This window comes from Eleginops maclovinus, chromosome 6 (genome assembly GCF_036324505.1).
Source record: "Eleginops maclovinus isolate JMC-PN-2008 ecotype Puerto Natales chromosome 6, JC_Emac_rtc_rv5, whole genome shotgun sequence".
NCBI lineage: Eukaryota > Metazoa > Chordata > Actinopteri > Perciformes > Eleginopidae > Eleginops > Eleginops maclovinus.
Genome location: NC_086354.1, coordinates 9,056,908 through 9,077,749, shown reverse-complemented (window position 1 = coordinate 9,077,749; position 20,842 = coordinate 9,056,908). Strand labels below are relative to the sequence as shown.

Below are 20,842 nucleotides of genomic sequence, written 5' to 3'. Positions count from 1 at the left end.
TTAAAATATATGAATCAGCATAGCATCTTTTCTGTTGGCATTACAAAAAATAGATGACTATCAATAAATGATGACAAGTACAAGACTGATGAATGAATATAGCTTGCCACATTTGTAAAGGAACGGTATACAAGTCAGAACTACCATGCTTTGGAAACAAAAGATTCAAAAAAGGTACGACAGCTGGAGTCAAATTAGATTTAGTAACTTCTTTCACCAAAAGCCTATCGGCTGAAGAGCAGCCAGCTCAGGTCAGTGAAACACAATCTGCATGGCCCCCGAGAGACGCTGCGACTGAGAACAGACTGCAGTCAGCTGCTGGATAAAAGCGGCTTCTGCAACTCCACTTGGCTCAGTCATCACATTCAGTCTGATGGAAAATTCTCTCCAATATGTCTTTGAATATACCTATAAGGAGTTTGCCTCTTTTTAAAAGGATGCACTACCTAACCTAAACTTATTCCTGGATTTAATCTTCTTTAATTTAAAAAAGTTGGATGATGGCACGTTTCTCGCTCAGTCAGCCATCATCATACTGGGAATGCTAGCCACATTCCACGATGGACAGAAGCAGGAAAGGTGGGAAAGAGCTGACAGAGTATAAAGAGCCCATGTCAAGGGTGAGTAGCAGCTCTGGCTCTCACTACGACAGAAAGAAGAAACTCCAATTGGAGAGAATTATCTTGACAAACCCTCTTCAGATTTTACTGCTAAACCTCTGTGCTTGTCCCAATCGACCATTCTGAATGAAGACATGAAAGACGATTAAATAAAAATGGCCGGGGATGATTTCTTTTATAGCCATAATAGCCTTTTTTCATGGAGAAGGAGAAAAGAGAGTGAGGAGTATTGTTTGTTTTCTGCGGAATAAACGCAGATAAAAGCCATACAATCAGCTGTGATCTGTTGCATCACCATCGGAAAAAGCTTGACCATTAAGGACAAAACAAGTCATAACCATGTCTTATCTTGTAGGCTGGGGTTTTATCTTTGGTGTTCTGTACTCATGTCTATGTATTGACTATATATTTCCCAGCATTCAACTCTCAATTAAAATAAATTATTATGTTATAGCAACACAAGTGCTGCAAAATGCATTTACTTTCAAGAAATTGTTCATAAGCTAAGAAAAACTTGTAATGCGCAATCGAATCACGTTGAGCCAAACAAGCTAACCAATCAGACTGAAGAACAGTCTGTCCATCTACCAATCAACAGTGTCTTCCGGGAACCTGCAGATGCCCCTAGAGTAAAGGAGGAAAACTTGAAAATATGAAAGTGGCTTTTGGTGTTAGAAGCAGATGAGATAAGATATCATTTAATTGCTTCTTTTATAAGCACAGCTTTAATCCCATTGTCACAGCAGTGGCGTTTCATCCCACTGATAACTCCAAACACTTTGAACACTGGTTTTCACACACATATACACACACAGTATATGGACACAAAGATTTCCATTCTGCTGCCATGGCAGAAAAAGTGCTTAGAGTGTCACATGCTCTCTTTTTTGGGGCAAAATTTAACTGGGTGAAAATTTGAATTTAAAACTGAAAAAACCAGATCAAACATGGTGTGTTTGATAAAGAAAAGAACAGAGTGTTAAAGAAGGGGAAAAGTCAAAGATAGAAAGGAAAACCAAAAACAAATATATTAAAACGCATCTTCCCCATTGGTTTACGGGCGAGCGAAAGACCCCTAGAGACAGATGTTCACCAATTGAGCACACACACACACACACACACACACACAACAATGGTCCTGTGATGTAAGGCAGTAGAGAAGGCATCTAATCCTGTTAAAGCATGACATCTACTAGAAACCCTGAATTCACTGATATATGCCCAACACACACACACACACACACACACACACACACACACACACACACACACACACACACACACACACACACACACACACACACACACACACACACACACACACACACACACACACACACACACACACACACACACACACACACACACACACACACACACACACACACACACACACACACACACACACACACACACACACACACACACAAGAAATAATTCACAGCCTTAAAGTGGACATTTAGTAACCTATTACGTGCTTCCATTGATGGACAGTTTACTGGCCTCATCTGAACTGACAGTTTAAGTGGTTTGGGTTCAAACATCTTCAGGCCATCTTACAAAGGTAATGTTTCAAACCGCTGCATTAGCAAGAGGGTTCTTACCCAGGATCCATTTGTTCATTATGTTATCTGTGGACATTTATTTACAGCTGTACACAGCGGTGATTCTGTCTGTCTGCTAATGTGTACTCAGTATATTGTTGAGTCCAGGAACTGGCAAGAACATTGTGAATTACAGGAAGTTCTATGGAGACAATTCCCCTAACAATGATACACAAATGCTTTTTTAGGTCAGTCACCCTACTTTCTCTCAGCTTTGGAGTTTCTACCAATTGTACAAATGTAATATAGCAGTACTTTTACTTCTCTCTGACGAGCGGCTGGACAACATCTCTGTCAAAAATGCGAACTCTTTCAACAGTAGGAAATATATTTTTTAGAAACCACCTTTTTTAAAGCAGATATTCTGTCATGTCAAAGCAGAAAAGACACAAGAGAAATGTATGACAAAGTTATGGCTCAGGTTAGATGGGCCCTAAAATGTTATCATTTGAAAACGCATTACTTTTTATGTTAACGTTTACGCATTCTGGAAACGCTGTGAGACATGGTTTCAGTGCAACCGGAATTTTGTTTTAGTTTTGTCGAGAGCAAATCTTGATTTTTTTTTGTGAAATATAACGGATCCAACGATGTTTTCTTACTAATTAGGTCTAACTAGTCACAACATGTTCTTCCCAGATTTGTTGCCCCCCCTATTAAGTGACCCTTTTCCAAAATAGAACAAATTACATCAGCCTCGAGTGTTAGTGGTAATTCAACATGGAAAATTAAATGAATGGGTAGCTGATGTACTACATGCTCAGGAGGCAAGCTATTATTCAAGCGTTGCAACAATTGTGCAGTTGTATTGACAATCTGCTTCCTGTTTACACCAGCAAGAGCATGGAGGTGCAAGTCATGTGATGTATGTTTTCAGGCGCATTAGTACGGATGGGGATTATTTTTGAAAACTTGCTAGATTGTTTGAAATCGTTATTATGGAATGCAGTCATCATCAGTGCTTTTAATACACCTTTGCTTTTGCTACTCTGACATATTAAAAAAAGTTATATTTATTTAATATAATATTTTGTTGGACAAAGAAAAAAAACCACCAGCGTCTGTCTGTTGTCCCTCCATCTTTGTTTGGGTGCGAGGAGGGAAGAGATGGTCCTTTGGGGAGGGGGTGTGAATAGACGAGCCAAAAAAGGGCATAAGGACATGTAAAGAGGGCGAGGGCAACATTATGTATGTGTATGTGTGTGTGTGTGTGTGTGTGTGTGTGTGTGTGTGTGTGTGTGTGTGTGTGTGTGTGTGTGTGTGTGTGTGCACGTGCGTGTTTAAAGGGTGAGAGGTCTCGACCAGACTGATGCTAACGGCTGTTGACCACATTAATCATGTTGCAGGAGCTGTGTATGTGTGTGTGTATGTGTGTGTGGGGGGGGGGGGTAGGAGCTTGTCCTCATCTGTCCTCTGTGCGTGTGTGTGTGTGTGTGTGTGTCTGCACTTGACTGCTCCTATCAATTTAATTTTGTTCCTCCCTATGCTCCCTTCTTTTCTCAGGGCATCCCCATCCCCCACCATAGAGCTCAGTAGTCTCTCTCCCTCTCTCTTTCTCTCTCTTACTGTGTGTGATGGACTGCTGAGAGCCTAATGAGGTCCCACCCACCCCTTTGGCTTTTTTTGTGACTGCGCACTGTGTGTGTGTTTGTGTGCGTGTGTGGGGGAAGGGAGAGCCAGAGGTGACAGGTTGGTTATATACTTCTACATTTGCCTTTTAGCTCACCTCTTCCTCCCTCCTTCCTTGCTTCACACCTCCCCTCACTCTCCCCCCTGTTTCCCCCTCCATTCCTCCTTCCTTTACACCCCACTTCTCCCCATTCCATAACCCCAGCCCTTTTTCTCTACCTCTCCTCCTGTCTCCACCTCCTCTCTCTCTGCAGTCAGTCTCACCATTCATTTGTGAGTGAGACTGCAGCCTAATGGGCCGTGGCAGGCCTTCCACTAAAGAAACCCACACAGAGTGCTGTTATTAGAAGGCAGGGAGATAAAGAGGAGAGGGAGGTAGGACGACAGGCAGAGAAAGAAGGAGGGGATATCGTGGAAATAAAGCAGAATAATGTACTAAGGTAAAAAAAAAAAAAAAGGTGACTTGTATTAACCCAGCATTTAATTAACAAGTGAGGAGGCAGCTTTTCCACCCCGGCCTGATACAATTATGTATCTGTCCTAACAGTGAGCAGCCTGGTTTGTTCGTAGAGGAAAAGGCCAACAATAAAGCAGCATCCAAAAGCCTAACACTTTCTCAGGATTTTAATAAAGGGGGTGATGCTTGTTGAACATACAAGCCCTATTTATTTAAACAAAATGTAAAGTACGTTATTTTACGTGGGATTGAATTTCACTTTCATAGGGCAATGTGTTTGGAGGGAAACTAAAGGTTAGCATGAAAAGATAATAAAAATAACTTAATGTCACACCGAAACAGATCCGTCTCTCATAGCAGGTGCATTTAGCAGGTAAAGGAATTTGCAACCAACACAAAGTAAGACCAAAAGGCTTTATTGGATTTAAATGTTTACGAATTTCCAAAGACATGCTTACGTTTCTGATAAAGGTGTAACAAAGCTTGCTAACACGTTTTGAATGCCTATGTTGAGATAGTTGCAATATTTTTTGGTTTTAGGGGGTAGTCGCTCCATAGAAGGAAATGTAATTGATTATTTACAGAAAGACAATTATTTTCAAGTCTTTAAAATGTTTTAATGGATACGTGTTGACCCTTTGACCATCATTTTTATGAGTACAATCAGATAAATAAATTACTTTATAAGTCTTTTTTGAGGTTTTATTATATTTTAATCCCATAAGCTGTTTGAAGCGTTGCAGCTGTATGTTAACATAGCTATAATGTCAGCCTGATAAAGTGGCACAGACTACTCGCACAAAGGGAAATGGGAGTGGTTGAGACTTTTTTAGGACCTTTGGGGGGTTACTGCTGGTCATGTTTTAGATTCACACAGCGCACAACTCAGAATAATTCAGCCACACAGGAGGCCCTGGCCCATTTGCTAATGCACACTGACAGTCTGAATCACCATAATAAGGGACTTGGTCTCTAAGTGATATAATTATAAGTAGTTTAAGCACTAAGTGCTTCCTTTAAAAACCTTATCCACACATTTAGGGGAGAGGATGACAGCGATGAAAAGCACAAGATGACCAGGGAGAGGCAAACGTTAGCAATCAGAAAAGTTGAAATGATTCGAAAAGGTCATGCTGATGGATGGCATATTATCTGTTAAATACCAAAACAGTTTGAAGAGCTTCCAAAGACAAAGCACATCTGCAAGCACATGCTAAAGTTTAAGGACGGCTGTTGATTTCCATTTCCTCAGATCAAAGTCGACCAAATGTATGGAAATAGTTTTGTAATCCAACTATAAGGGTTGTCTCGCACACAATGGACTCCTATGGGCCCTCGCATGTCTCGTTGGCAGTAATAGCACTGTTATGAGGGGGCTTTGAGTGCTGCTGGGATCGGGAAAGCACATAGGATAAAGGCACTCACTGCGATACACAACTGTATGTGTGTGTGTGTTCAAAAGAAGAGTGAAGAAAAAGATTGATGACTATCTCTGCCTGATATCTATGATCTACAACTGCCCATTGCAAGTGGAGATGGGCAACACAATAAAGCACCCTATTTCCTGCGTTCAAAGGAAAGATGGAAAGCATAAGAGTGGCTAACACAAAGCAGGGTATTATGGGAACCGAGCTGGAGTGCTGTGCTCAATATGCTGCACATGTGGAACTTGAAGGAAAAAAAAGATAATCACATTACGTTAGATTCTTTCCATTCCCTTCCATACTGTGTTTTGTGTACGTCTTTGACACAAGGCCCGCAGTGCATCCCCAAAACGGCTTCAACTTATAGTTGCAACGCAGATGGACCCCAGGAACTGACGGCAGAGGATCATACGCAGTGTAAAAGGTCAAATGTAATCTAATTGGCTCAGAATTCCCAATTGTTTCATTGTTATGGTTTAGTCTGTGCGTCTGCTCTTTAAGCAGACAAAGAAAGAAAGACTGAAAGCGTGTACGGCAGAAAGAAAGAAGAAATTACCATATATTTTGCTTAAGGAAATTAGCTTGGATTTAAGTCTATTACTCTAAAGAAAAAGGTTTAATGTTTACTGGCCCCGTATGCTGCTTTTTTCTGTCTGAAAAATTGAGCAATTTCTCCATAATACACCTTAGGTTTTTGGAATCTTTGAAAATTGCCTGAAGCGAATGAAAACAAGAGAGGATAGAATACCTATAAACATCTGGACGTACGACGTGAACGAGAGTTCTGCCTGAATGAGTTCTATCCAACCATCAAGTAATCAATAGCACCGTAGTGATGAAGAGAGTTATGCTGCCTTTTTCCCTTCAACAAGTGAAACAAAGAGGAAGGGAAAAGAGTCTGGGGTCATAAAACCAAGACAGGTTTAAAGTTTTAATTTGGGGTAAGAATAAAACTATTCGCAAGAATTTTGAGGCCTTGAGGAACTTTTTCGTCTTTCATGTGACTGTGAAGGGTCCAAATAAAGAAGAAGTCACATCCTCCACAAATAGGTCTACCCTCGAGAGATTTACCTTTAGTTTTATTTCCAACAATGTTACCTGTCACTGCTTTCCTCCCCCACTTAAATCATCCTGGATTTCCCCTTCTCTCGTGCCAGAGGCCTTGCTTTTATTTGTTTGGAAATGCGTCACTTAATCTCTCATGGGATGAGTTACAAGATTAAGTAGCCTGGCATATAATATTTCAATCCAGCCATAGAATTCCCATGCTGACAAACTGAACACAAGGCAGAGTTTAATTTGGGTCTGTTTTGCATTTCAAATACCCCCTTCCCGTCCATGTTGGTCCATTTTCTGTTCTTTCTCCCGAACATTTGTTAGGCAATTACAACCAAACGAGGACATAATGGTCCAGCCAGCGAGCCGCAGCCTTCTCTTTCAAGTCCAGCCTCTCACTAAGACATGGGCAGGAGCCAAATGTGTACAACAACCATGGTAAACACACTTGCGCGTGCACGCACACGCGCACACACACGCGCACACACACACGCGCACGCACGCGCGCACGCACGCGCACACACACGCGCACACACACACACACACACACACACACACACACACACACACACACACACACACACACACACACACACACACACACACACACACACACACACACACACACACACACACACACACACACACACACACACACACACACACACACACACACACAAAAAAGGCCAGGTGTGGAACAGTGCAATAACTGAATACAGCAGGCTGTCAGCTTCAAAAGCTAAAAGGACAAGGCCACCATTGATAGCGGCTGATAATTGCACACCCACCACCCAAGGTAAAAGCACTAAAGGTGGTAGACACACACCGACAAACAGACCGGGGGGTTATAAAAACAGGACAGGAGTAGTAAAAAATGGGTTTTCTGTGTTTTTATCTCATCACATGTGGACATACACACCTCCTCCATACACACATGTTGTGCTGACAACTGTAAGAAAGGAGGGAAGGGGCTGAGAAAACAGTACCAAAGGCAAAGAATGTCTTTTTTTTTGCTCTGTTCAGCAAACAAATCTGCGGTGGAAATGGCATCGTTGGAAATCACAGCAAAACCGTGGCTGAAAGACCTGAGGCCAGCGTTAAACAGAAAGCACATAAGGGAAATAAACACAGGGAGGGAGAAAAATGGGGACATTGCTGGAAATACTAAAGCCAACAGCAAGAAAATAAATGTGATTTATTTTACAGGTGGGACTGCTGTGTGGGTAGTATTTTGTTGTCTTTGAAGTTACAATCCAAGCGCTTTTACTTTAATCCAATGGTACTTTGTATTGGTATCAGTAACCGTTCTGATAGTATCCATACATAAGGCCATACAATGAAACCTGTCCAAATTGCTCTTCTGAGAATCGTTGAAACGTCCCAGAAGACATTTTCTTTGGCAATAAAGTGATGCTATTTACCGTAAAAGTTTAGCATAGGCTATATGTTGTATAAAGGTTATTGGAAGTCTATGTTTTGTTGCATGGATTGCTGGGTTAAGTGAAGTTGCTCTAGGCTGGTGGAACAATTCCAAACTTTTATTCATTTGATGTTATGACTTTCGCTTTGATGTGTTGCCTTAATGTCAGATCATGTACAGCATAATGGTTAAGAATCTCAAAACATGAAAATGTAAGATTTCAAATCCACTTGATTTTCAATCGTAACACACGTACACAGCACTACGCATAGATGAAGCCAGTTTAACCCAGGTATGTATTATCAGTCAACTCCACGTACTTTGCTCGAGGACTCAAAGTTCCCACGGACTGTGCCACTGCATACATATCAGAACTTGGTGTAAATCAATGAAAACTCAGAAGAAAAGGTGTGTGGATTTCCTGTTCCTTCATCATGCTTTTTCGTTAGTCATGAGGAACGTAAAAATGGTCGCCTTAGTGTCTGCCGGATGAAGTCCTCAAACTACAACCTCAGATGAATGATTTTAGATAATCAGCCCTCATGCGCACTCCAACATGTGCTGATAGGTGCCTGTTTCTTTGATGAATACAACAACAGAGCAACTTCCTAATGGCCTCATCTTTCACAAGCCTTTCCCAGAGCTAATAAGAGAGCGGGGACGATTTGTTTTACCGATCTTCTCTTTTCGAGTGTGGCAGGCATTGAATTAATTACACTGATTAAATATTGTCTGTCTGCTTTGCGCGCTGGGGAAAGGGTTGAGAATAGACTGTGTGAGTGTTTGTGTGTTTATGTGTGTTAAGTGGCTTGAGTTGTGGTTCAGAATGGGCTCTGCTGTGAATATACATGGATAAATAGATATACAAGAAGAAATGCACTTAAGGAGAAAAAAGGAGATGCGGTCCTGCAAATTAATTTTCAAGCATCCAGCTTCAATAACCGCAGCGTTTAAGGTTAAAGCACTTACAAGTTGAAAATGTATCATTTCTGAAAATCAAAGTAATGATGAACATTTCAATAATATAGAGCACTTTACTATGCAAATTCACAAAGGCCTTTTAAGACATACAGCCAGACACAATAATAAATAACACTGGTATAATCAAGGTCTAAGAATATATAACATACAGAAAGCATACCAAATTAACATTAAGGAATCTGTGTAAATGAAACATGACTTGAAGCAAAAGTGCAGCAATGTTTTTAATTTAAATCTGCAATTAAATCTAAACAAGGGCAACGGTTTGAATAAAAAAGCCTAAAATGGGGAAGTAAAACATTGGTATTATGAGCATTCATACAAATCCAACCTGGAAGTTAGTATTACACTACTTCCTTTAAGAACATTTTTACCAGATGTTTCTATTGGATTTTGGATTATTGCATATAAAGGGGATCTGTTGCAAACATAAGCTTAAGTTAATGTTCGCTGACACCACGGTATTGCCAGAACTGAAAAGCTGAGGGCACGCTATAAACTAACTACACCACCATGAGACATGAGACAAGATCGCCTTTTTAGGAAACATAAAACGTTAAAATTGTGGTATTAACTGGCTTATTTGATTTAATAGAAAATAATGTTAAAATCTATTATTAAGCACAAAACTTATTTTTGGAATCTAACCAGTTCAAAAATCGCATTGATCGAACGAGGGAACTGAAAGTACACAAATGCTAACTCATTACCCGTTTTAGCACTCATTCCTCTAAACTGAGAAACTAGAACAAGAGAAAAGCAGTGAACAGGATCGATCAAACCCTTCAATACTTACAGTATGTGAATTATGTCCGCCTGTACTCACACGATCAGCAGTCACACAGGAATCTGTTCTCTGTGAAGTTACTCATGATTACCCAGAAGGGCATGAGCTAACATCCCGACACAGTGGAAACACTGCAGAGGCGCGTATGCTGTCAACTGTCTGACCTCTTTCTCACTCAAAAGTCATGACTGACTCTTTCCAGCTTCCCCCAGTCCTCCTGTCAAAACCACCAACACTTCCTCAACCAGCAGCAGCCTCCCGCATCAAAAGCAGAGGAGACGGCAGGGGGGTAAGTAAAGATCTTGCCTTGGCCGAGTAACAGTCCTTTACTATGCGGGAGTCTACAGACAGAATATGATTAAAGTGTGAGAAGACTTTTACTGATGTAAGTTACAGAAATGGGGAGCGTGTGACGAACATTAAAGACAGAGTCACATGCTGTATAGGTTTACTTTGATTGAATGGCAGATGGAGAAATAGGAAAGGAAAGCTGTGTCAGTGGACTTGGTCCTGAGAGTTGAGTCAGGAAGAGAGATTGCAGATGAGGCAAGCGGGGGTGAGCTCACCGCACTCCTTCTGTCTTTAATCGCAACACTCTTGAGCAACCAAAGAGTGGATTTACACCAGAGGATCACAAGCTTTTTTCACAACAAGGAACCCCGCGGACATTCTGCGAGTAAATTACATCTGAGGAATTACTGGCAAGAATAACCGCCAACACCTCCCTCCACACACTGAAAACTGAAAATGATACATGAGCTGACACTGACTTAATACAGTGATAACAAGCAGAACCTCAAAGAACTCCACTCAAAAAGGTGATAGGAAATAAAATACTACAGTTGCTCTTTTACATAATTCAATTTTGAATGTTGGGAAAACTTACTCATGCATTCCCCAAAATGTGCCTTTTTGGTGTGTGTAGTAGATGAAGTCCTAAAATTAGTAATTGCCCACAACTCTGCTACTTAATTAATTAAAGCTTTTTGAATTTGTTGCTTTTCTTTGTTTTACATCATAGCAAATTACCAATAGTAGCAAATGCAATATACTTTCATTGTTCCCGTAAGAAAATGTGCGCTGGATCCTAGTAAATATTAAATAAAAGGATTTGGTTGGGCTCTTTAAAATTCCTTCACTGGGGAAATGTACAACTATACATGTTCATCCATTTTAATTACCAACTGTAAATGAACTTCCATTTCAGGCAGTTACTCAAAAGAAATGGATGCTAGTGCAATTTGTTTTGGCAGAACCCCTTCATTGTATTTGAAGGAAGCCACTATTATGGAATACTAGCTACAGGAGCTCTGTTTAAATAAAATATGAAGTTGGCAACTCCTTTTTGAATGTGATCAAATATTGCGTTGTCAAGACTTAAGTTACAGGTGCCAAACTGACGCCCTTAAAGGTAAGTGCCACCACGTTTAGGAGATTTTTTACATTTCAGGACCTGAAATATTTGGAGTTAACAAGCCCCCCAGTGTTTCCAGCCCACTGACTGACTCTCCCATAGTTTAATCCTGTTCAATTTTGCTGCCTCGCTTTGTCAGAGTCACCAGTGCTTCAAAAGGCGTCAGGGACCCATTACAGCTTTATGTAACGTTGCGTAGACAGGGACGTGCACACACACATACACAGGCAGACCCCCTTCCCTAGCCCCCCCTTTCTGTGAACAAGGGGTTTTTCTACAGCTGGGTAACAAAGCATGACCCAATAATCCCAAAGCTTGACTCAAAGCTTAAGAACCCCCTCCCCTCTTCCATCCCTTCCTCCCGCTCTCTGAGGACTTTATAAGGCCCTGGCAAGGGGGCTCCTGGGCGCACATGTGTGTGTATGTGCCGCCAAAAAGGGGGGGTTTACAAATACAAGCACGCTTAGCTTTGATTATTCTAATTATGACTTGGAGCGAGGACTAGTTTATTATGAGCACATGGGCCGATGAGTTGTTGATGAGCTCACGTCTCTTCAATCCTTCAGTGTCACGGTTAAAAGAGGCTGACAGACAAAGGCCTCTAATGTACTGGGGTGGAGGGCATCTGAGGGACGTACCAGTACTCATTATTTAATCGTTGATGCGTGTACACAGATGTCTTGTATGGTAAACATCATCAATTCCTATAGAAATAACCCGAAACCATTTCATTATAATCCGCTTTTGGAGAACTTTTTTTTCACTTAAAAGACTTTTAAGCCAGCAGCAAACAAGCATCTCTTGAAAATATAAAAAAATGTGTTATTCATCATTCATCCTCCGGTCTTATTATTTAAATGAGATGTTGTTTTGCTTGTACTTTTATTGGGCCAGTAGTGCTGCTCTTCTCACACACTCCTAGTCTGGTTTTAAACTTTCTGTGACCTGGACACTCAAGTCCTGCACAGTAGAAAGGTAGATCACAGGCCCCCTCCCCCGTCCCTAGCACCAGATCCCATTAGTAATTACCTGAAAAAACAAACGCAGTTCCAGACTAGGCTCTTAGGCACACCGATTCCAAGCAACAGGGACAAAAGCAATTCTAAAAAGCGATGAATTCATAGAAATAAGATCTCCTGCTCTGCTTGTGATAGCTGTAAGGAATAATAAACTATATTTAAAGATAGTTTAGCTTGTGAGCTCATTGCTTCAATGTGTTCAGTGTTTCTGGCTGTGTGCTTGGTGGATGTCCTTAAATATTTCGGAAACGAGTGGTAAACAGCAGCTTGAGCTCCCCTACAGTCACAAACACAGACGAGAGAGCTGTATCACCCAACTTATCTTGAGACTGATATCATTTTATTTATGTAAACGGCAGCTATTTCTTGTTGTATGTCTTTCAGTTTTTATCCTTGAAGTTCTTGATGGCAACTTTAATTTAAAAAGTGTTCATTTGTGAACTTTTACATAAATTAATTTAAGCTTTTGTTTGTCTCTGTGTGTTCAAATAATTGCAAATAGCTGAGATAACTTTTTAAAATAAGCTATAAATCCTTCATAATCCTATACACACGTTGTGATCCTAAAAAGTATCCACCCTATACTGAATCTAAAATAGTTTTTTTAAATTGAGAGTTGATTTTGATTTGTGACCCCAGATATCAAAATTGAATTGGGAGAAACTGACCCTTCTCACCCCTAATGGATGTAGCTTGCAGCTCAATCTATACAGTTGACATGCATGTGGCTCAAAAGTTCAAGTTTTTCCAGACTACAGTTTCCTAAGATGCCCTATTTTAAAGCATGCACATTCATGTGTCAGCACGCAGCCTTGTCTCATTCCTAATCACTCCCCAGCAAGTTCCTATTACAGAGTACATGAGGCCAACCATCTCACTTTCCAAAAAACAAGCATAGCCACTATTTTAAGTGCCGATTATATTATGCCATGTCAGGGAAAAGCCATCTTAAGACTGTCTATTACAGGTGTGTAACACGATCCGTAATGAGTGCATTGTGTGTGAGGTGAGCATGCTCGATTGCCCAACCTTTCTAAATCCAGCTGTGAACAAAACAATTGTTCTGCTTGTTAAGTCAGTCAGTAAACCTTCCACCAGTGACTGGTTCCCATGGTGTGCACAGTGAAGAACAAGCCAAATCTTATCTTGATGTCTCACAGCTATTTAACCTGTCTTATGTTTTGTTGACAGAAAGACAAAACCATGTGCCTGCCTGTTATGACTGACCTTGAGGGAGATTGTCGCGATTTGCCAGTGAGGCAGGTACGACTGGGAGTGCTTAGGGGTGCATGACTTGTTTTGAAAGTTTACAGTTTTTAATTATAATAAATGTTTGTTTTTAAAACTTACATTTAGCCATTATTTACTACAAACATTATTTTAAATGAAATTCTGTACATAAGCACACGATAATTAATCCTCTAGTTCTGCTTCATCTATGTGCAAATACCAGGTTGGTGTGTTAGTAGTTACAGGAAGTGTTAAAAGTAGGTCAGCACTTCAAAGTTATGGTTAACAAACAATCCAGGCATACAAGCCTTGAGGCAATCCACAGAACTAAAACCAAACCAAATCTGGCTTCAATAACTTATATGTCAACTCACACAGAAAGACTCTCAAAACGTATCAACTAATCTCACTGAGAGCAACTCTGACTTTCATATTCACAGTTATTCCATTTCATTTAATTATGGGGTGCAATCGATGAGTCTATATAAGATGCAATTAGATACAGCAGTGAGAGAGAGAAAAGCAGCAGCCACAGTTTGCAGTTCTCCCCCCAGATACCTTGGAGCAACATGAAACCCCAGACAAGCTCCAGTGGCTCTCACACCATATGGCCAAAGAAAAATCCTCCCGGTATCCATAAAAGGCTGTTTGTCTTTGTACAATCTATGGGTTACATCTCATCAATTTCCCTGTTGTCTGAGCTCACATTGTGGCTGCGTAGAGCCGGGGGTATGAAGCTAATGAGAGTGTGAGTGGGGATGGAGCTTTGCGGAATGGCCCTTTGTTTGGAAACAGCCTCTCTGCAGCGCAGGAAATGCGAGACGCTTATCGATCATTTCAACTGGAAGCCTTTTGTGTAGCAAGCGACTGAGAGGCTGCGGGCGAACGCACTGATAAAAGGCAGTTTGACGTTGCACAACGTTACTTAGGGTTTAACTTTAATATTAAAACTAATACAATCCCTCCCAGCATGTATTTTCCACGTTGGTGGCGACAGTGCTCTTTGTCCAGTCGGAACAGCAACGGCAAATAAACAAAAAAAAACTGTGGGGGGATTTTTTCGGATTATCGTTGGATTAATCATAATAAGAGACCCAATAACCGCCTTTGTTCCTTGCTTAAGCCACCCTCAACCGATGGCGGGTTGAGAATAAACGACTTTAGCAACGAAGAGTTCGCACGAACAAAAATAAAGCCCCGACGCTATAACGCTTTTGTATCCGCGTCTGTCAGACCTCTTCCTCCGCGACTCCCCCTGCCTCCCGTCCGGGGATACCGCTCCAGTCAGCCCCGACCGTCGAAGAGGAGCCCCAGAGAGGGAGAAAAAGTACTTATAGTTGCCGAAACATGGCTGAATTTGTTTAAAACCCCTACACACAGCAAAGCAAGGTTTCGACTTGAACACAAAACTGGGCAAAGACGCAGCGCCACAGAGTAATGAGAAGCCACAATAGGAAGCCCTTTAATTTTTAACAGCAGCTGGTCGGCTAAGCTAGCAGCGACCGTATCCTCGCTTCCCCTTTCATGGAAAGGACGATAAAAGCTCCACATTTGACAACAAATGTTACCTCATATGCCTTCTAAACTACAAACCAACACATAGACCCATGATTGGTTATATATGCGGGGAAATAGACGCTTTGCATACTTTCCACCATAGCAGGGCAAACTTCCATCAATCATCCCCAGTAAAGATCCAGCAGCAGATACTTGGAAACGGTCCACAATGTTTGTGCCAAAAAAGCTTCGCATTGGTTATTGTGATATTTCCCACTTACCAACTTGTAAAACGTTTTCCACACAGCCGGTCTCAAGTAGCCTGATACCCCGGCGGAAAGGCAGTCCGTCTCCCGTTCCCACAGCTCCGGCTGCCCCCACAGTAGCCGTCGTACCGGTAGATCCTCCGCCACCGCCGGCGGTTGTAGCTCCGGACCCAGCACCCCCAGCCCCGCCGGTAGCCGCCGACGGACCCTCCTCGCCGGCTACTCGGCACTGAAACGAAGAGTACATGCATATCTCCTTTTCGTTGCGGGGAAAAGACCAGTAGACGATGCGGCGCTGGACGGGCTCCGGGATCCGCTCGAAGCGCTCCTCTACTCTCTCGAAGGCCCACTTTTCCGCTACTGCCTTCGCGGCGCAGTCCAGAAGAGACTCCGGGGAACGATACCGGGAGCTGGGCCACCCGCTGCCATGCCCGGGCCCCGGACCGGGACCTCGGGGAGCAGGGCGCAGGCAGGGTCGCTTGCTGGCCGGTGGTAAGGAGAGTTGAGGATGGGGCGGCTGTTCTCTGCGTCCTTCCGCCATGGCGAGCCGATCAACACTGAAGAGACTGACGGTGTGCGGACACCGAGCAGCAGCAGGAAGCCGAGTACACACACTCACAACACAAAACACACACACACACACACACACACACACACACACACACACACACACACACACACACACACACACACACACACACACACACACACACACACACACACACACACACACGGAGCAACGGGTGTCAAACCAGACAGGATTTCAAGCAGGGCTTCCGATCACAACCTTCAAAATAAAAGATGCTATTTGAAAATGGTCTTTTTACAGAGAAGTGCTTGTTAAAAGGGTTCAAACTTCTCACGTGGATCATTTTAGGGTGTATAGTTCACTATTGTTAAATTACACACACAATGCTGCTGTCATTGATTATATTTCTTCATCATTGAATGTACAACATAGCATTTTGATGCATTACAAATGTTGGTTATGTTTCTGCAATATCATTACAAATATTAACTTGATATCAAATATATTATTAGAATATAAGTAGATCAATAAACCTGTCAGTGTTATTTAACTTTAAATATCCAATTCAGGATCTATTTTAAAAATGGGATACATCCCATTTGCATCATTTACCCCACATTACAGAATATATTTGACCCATAAATTAAATGACTATTTTTAGTAGTTTTTCCCTAAAACAAAAGCCTGGTCAACACTTTTAAATGATTAAATTATTTCAGATACATTTATTTCATTAATTGTAATAATTTCATTTTGTAACACTTTCCCCCCCAAAAAAGCAGTCATTGTTTATAGTTTTATATAAATTAAAAATGTTAAGTCATAATTTAGAATGTACACCGGATATGTAACTCCCTAATAGTGAGTATTTCACAAACATATATACATTTTGTATCATCCTACATGTATACTGTGGACTCTTATTCTGATTCTTCTTCTTTCACCTGCCATTTTGTCAAGGTATTAGGTTGTTAAATGTCATCTGGTAAGAGAATATTTTATTTTGAAAGGTCCAATCACTCAATTTCCTGTCTATTAGGCGATATTTCTGTGTGACTCGATACCACTGAGCAGGCAGAGAGAGCAGCAGAGTGAAAGGTGGGAGAGAGAGAGAAAGCGGAGTGGGTGAGTAGATTGATGGGAGGTGGAGTATGTTACACGTCACTAACCTGCACAATAACAAAACACTCTACTCTCCTATCAGCATGACATGCTAGCTACAGCTCCCAGATCTGCTCTAATATTAAAATGTGCTTCATTATTTATATGAATGGGTGTAAACCAGTGATGGAAAAGCCAGCATCTTACACAATGTTAACAACTTTGTGACAATAAGAAAAACATACATAAACCAAACATCACTCAACCTTACAATACAAAATTACATTAAATGTAATAATTACATACATGTGATACTCCTGTTGCATATTGCTCTAAAAGGAACATTACCTTCACTTATCACACCTCCTCTTCATCTGACATGAGAGTAGATTCACAGACATGTACGCATTTTAAATTAAAGCACATAACGATCCCTCTTCATGAATAACAAAGTTACTGCTTTGCTAATTAAATTCACACCATTATGAGTCCTATACATGTCAGTGGTCAGGTCCTAAGGTCAGAGAATACACATTCATTTGAATGGGTGCAGCACACAGTTCTTTGGCTGTTTCCCACAGAGGGACTTAGAGGGTTTGTAGCCTAACGCCAAATTAAAGCTCATAACAATGCTTCGTTCATAAGAAATTTGAGTAAATATCTCATACATCTGGAGCTTTACCTGAATGTTAATGACTTTCAAGGTTTCAAGGAAAGTTAATGACTTTCAAAGTAATGAAGAAGGAAATAACTTTAAAAAGCATACACGGTTACTGGCATACACACAGTAAATAATAACTTGTAACAACCATGATAGTGGGAAAATGGCGTCCACTCTGCCAACTCATGGGCTGCCGAGTATTGTGAACAGTACGCAGGGAAGGCTGCTCAAAACCATATAATGGAGGCACAATTCACGAGGCCACAAAAATACAGATATTTTGTAAAGGCTGTTGGGTGGATTGGGTCTATAGCTACCCGGGGACAACTTGTGTGTGAATTATCACGCAACAAAAATACACTGTGGTGGTCAAGTTACATTTAAAGGTTACCTTCTTAAAAGATGAAGTCCATGTTAAAAGATAAGTCAGGTGACCATGTGGACATTCATCCGTCCTTACTGAACCTTACCAGACTCCTTCTTCTCTTACATGTAAGTGATTTATTACAAAAGGTTTCTCAGAATGTAATGAGATTCAACACACTGTAACTCTTACATTTGAATACAGTAAGGATTTTTGTCTCCCATCATTGAAATCTTTTTTCCATTATGAGCAGAATGACTCGCAAAACACAGTTTCAGTGTTGTGCGCACCCAAGGAAAGATTTTACAGACCTACAAGATTGTAATCCATCCTTTAATTTTGGTAGAACTATCATTAACTGTTTCCACTTAGAAAGAAAAGCATAAAATCTCCTGGGGACACAGATCATTTTGGTGCTGATGTCAGCAGACTAATCATATTACCCCAAAGGCTAGGTTAGGTTTAGGTGAAATAGGGTTCTTTGGTAATTATGTGGAGAAAACAGAGACCAGATGCTCTCTTAACATATTTGTTCATTAACTTACAATTATGTCTAACCCAATAAAATAAAATACAAACATTGACTCTTTTTTTCCCCGAACAACTGCTTATGATTTTGTTCTTCACTGACCTTGTACGGGCAATTCTACTTTCTCATTTTCACAATAATTGACAGTAACAGGCGGAGGAGGTGTTTCATCAGCCTGCGATGAAGCCAATCTGCGCACAATGGCTAATAAAATGTCTGATGAATGGACGTCATGGTTGAAATTAAGCAGACTATCTCCTCTGAAGTGAACTCTTCAGAGTCGTCAGAGAGACATTAGTCGCTGAACACAGAAACAATATCCTGATCTGTGTCGCTCTGTGAATCCCCTTCCCTCTTCTAAAGACTGCTTTTTGGCGTGCAATTATATTGAACAATAGGCCAAAGCCAATGGAGGATGCAACCCGTTACCATGGAGATGATTATGATAGATTTGTGGATAGACAGAGCAGGTAATTGGAAAAAGATTGATGGGTGACAGGGTAAAAGAGGGAGATAGAAAAAGGATGGAAAGAGAGAGGGATAAATTACCAAAGCAGCAGTGGGAGGAGAGTAAGTCATATTACACCCTATCTTTCTGAGATTTACAATTATATAATGATGCATCCTCTCTCTCATCAAGTCAATATGCAATCACTCTTTCTGGGTCTTAAAGTCAAACCATCTTCTTTATTTCTTCTCCCTGCTAGACCTTCTTTTTTCCTATATCCTGTTATCTTCCCTTCTCCCCCCTGCATCCAGCGAAAAAAAAGTGGTTCCATTGTGTACATTTCCTCTCATTATCACTCAGTGCATGGGGGGTAGAGGGTACATATGCCCCTGTGAAGCACACACACATCCGAACAGGCAGTGTCCAGGCGTTGTAAACATTTTGTGTATCTGCATTGTCGGATTCCCAGGTTGTAGAGGAGCCTTGAGGCTAGAGAGGCTGGTTTATTCACACATCAGATCACACATTCTAGGTGAAGAGGAGGCAAATGGGATTCTCTTTTCAATCACTGCTATCAACTCGCCCTTGAGCAAGGCAATGAACTCCCAGTTGCAGCAGTTAGTCAGCTCAGTGGGCAAAGAGTGTACACTGTTTTTGTACTAGGTAGCTTACAAAGGAAATGAGCAGAAACAATTTAATGTGAGAAACAGCAGTGGCACTGTACATTTCAGATAAGCTCTTATGTACACTAAGTATTCCTGTTAATAAGAAGCATCTTGCATACAATTATATTCTGTCTGTCAATGTTATCTGTAATTTAGTTGTCTGACAGTACCGGTTTTTGGAAGAAACATATTTTTGGACTAAATTCATCTACAATCTACTTGGAATAGGTCAACAAGCTGCAACAAAACAGCAAAATAAACTATGGAAACATGCAAGTAGCATGCCAACATTTCTACAAAAGGTAAGCTAACATAGTGCTGAGTGCAGATGAACTATCTAAATCTCCGTCTTGATGTTAGCTTAAGAAATATGTTAGCTAACATGTTAGCTTCTTCTCTCAGGCTTAACTCACTGAGTGAACAGTATTTTAGTAAACCAGAGATTGAATCAGATTCTGAATGATTTGCTGCTCTTCTGTAGAGAACACAGGAAGCTAATGCTTGTGCTAGGTAAGCAGGGGCAACAAATAGAGAGAGAGAGAGAAGTTCTGTTTGAACATCCACACTTTGGAAATGACTACTGAATGTAATGAAGACGGGCAGTCTGTTGGATTCAGTTGGATTACTGTGAAGTCAGGTTAACAAGTAAATGGTGCCGTTCAACCGACCTGCGAAGAAAACGTCTCACCGCCACATGGTTTGACTCAGCATTCTTCTGATACTGTTACTTTTGCCCTATTACCCTTTCCACAGCAGATTGTACATTCAGTGTAGGCTGGATTGTCAGATACATTTTTGCAGGACCACCATTGCCACACAGTGAACCTAGAGCTTTTTGACCTTCTGATAGTCTGAAGCCAAGGGGTAAGCACAGTTGATATCCAGCCTTGTTTCATTGAAGGCAACAAAAACTCAGAAAAAGTGTTTACTATATGTTTCCACAAATGTAATGACTTTGATCAGTATATTGTTAATATCTAAATCAAGCATGGGTGATAATGTAAAGTGCAAAAACACATTTTTTTCAATGACTGCTGCTGTCACTGCTGAGAATTGACATCCACAAATGCATTTTCGTAAACAATGGAATCACAAATGCCTGACTGAAAGTTGAAATACTAAAGAAATATTCACAAATTCC

The 20,842-nt window shown here is 41.0% G+C and overlaps 1 protein-coding gene across 1 annotated transcript in view; it reads right to left on the bottom strand.

Annotated features, from left to right (window-relative positions):
* Window positions 1–16,028, bottom strand: part of zswim5 (zinc finger, SWIM-type containing 5) — a 56,182-nt gene extending 40,154 nt beyond the window's left edge. Inside the window, exon 1 of the mRNA XM_063886085.1 lies at window positions 15,420–16,028. Within this exon, the coding sequence (XP_063742155.1) occupies window positions 15,420–15,945 (526 nt within the window). The 5' untranslated portion in view covers window positions 15,946–16,028. The remainder of the gene's footprint in view (window positions 1–15,419) is intronic.
* Window positions 16,029–20,842: the final 4,814 nt, after the last annotated feature.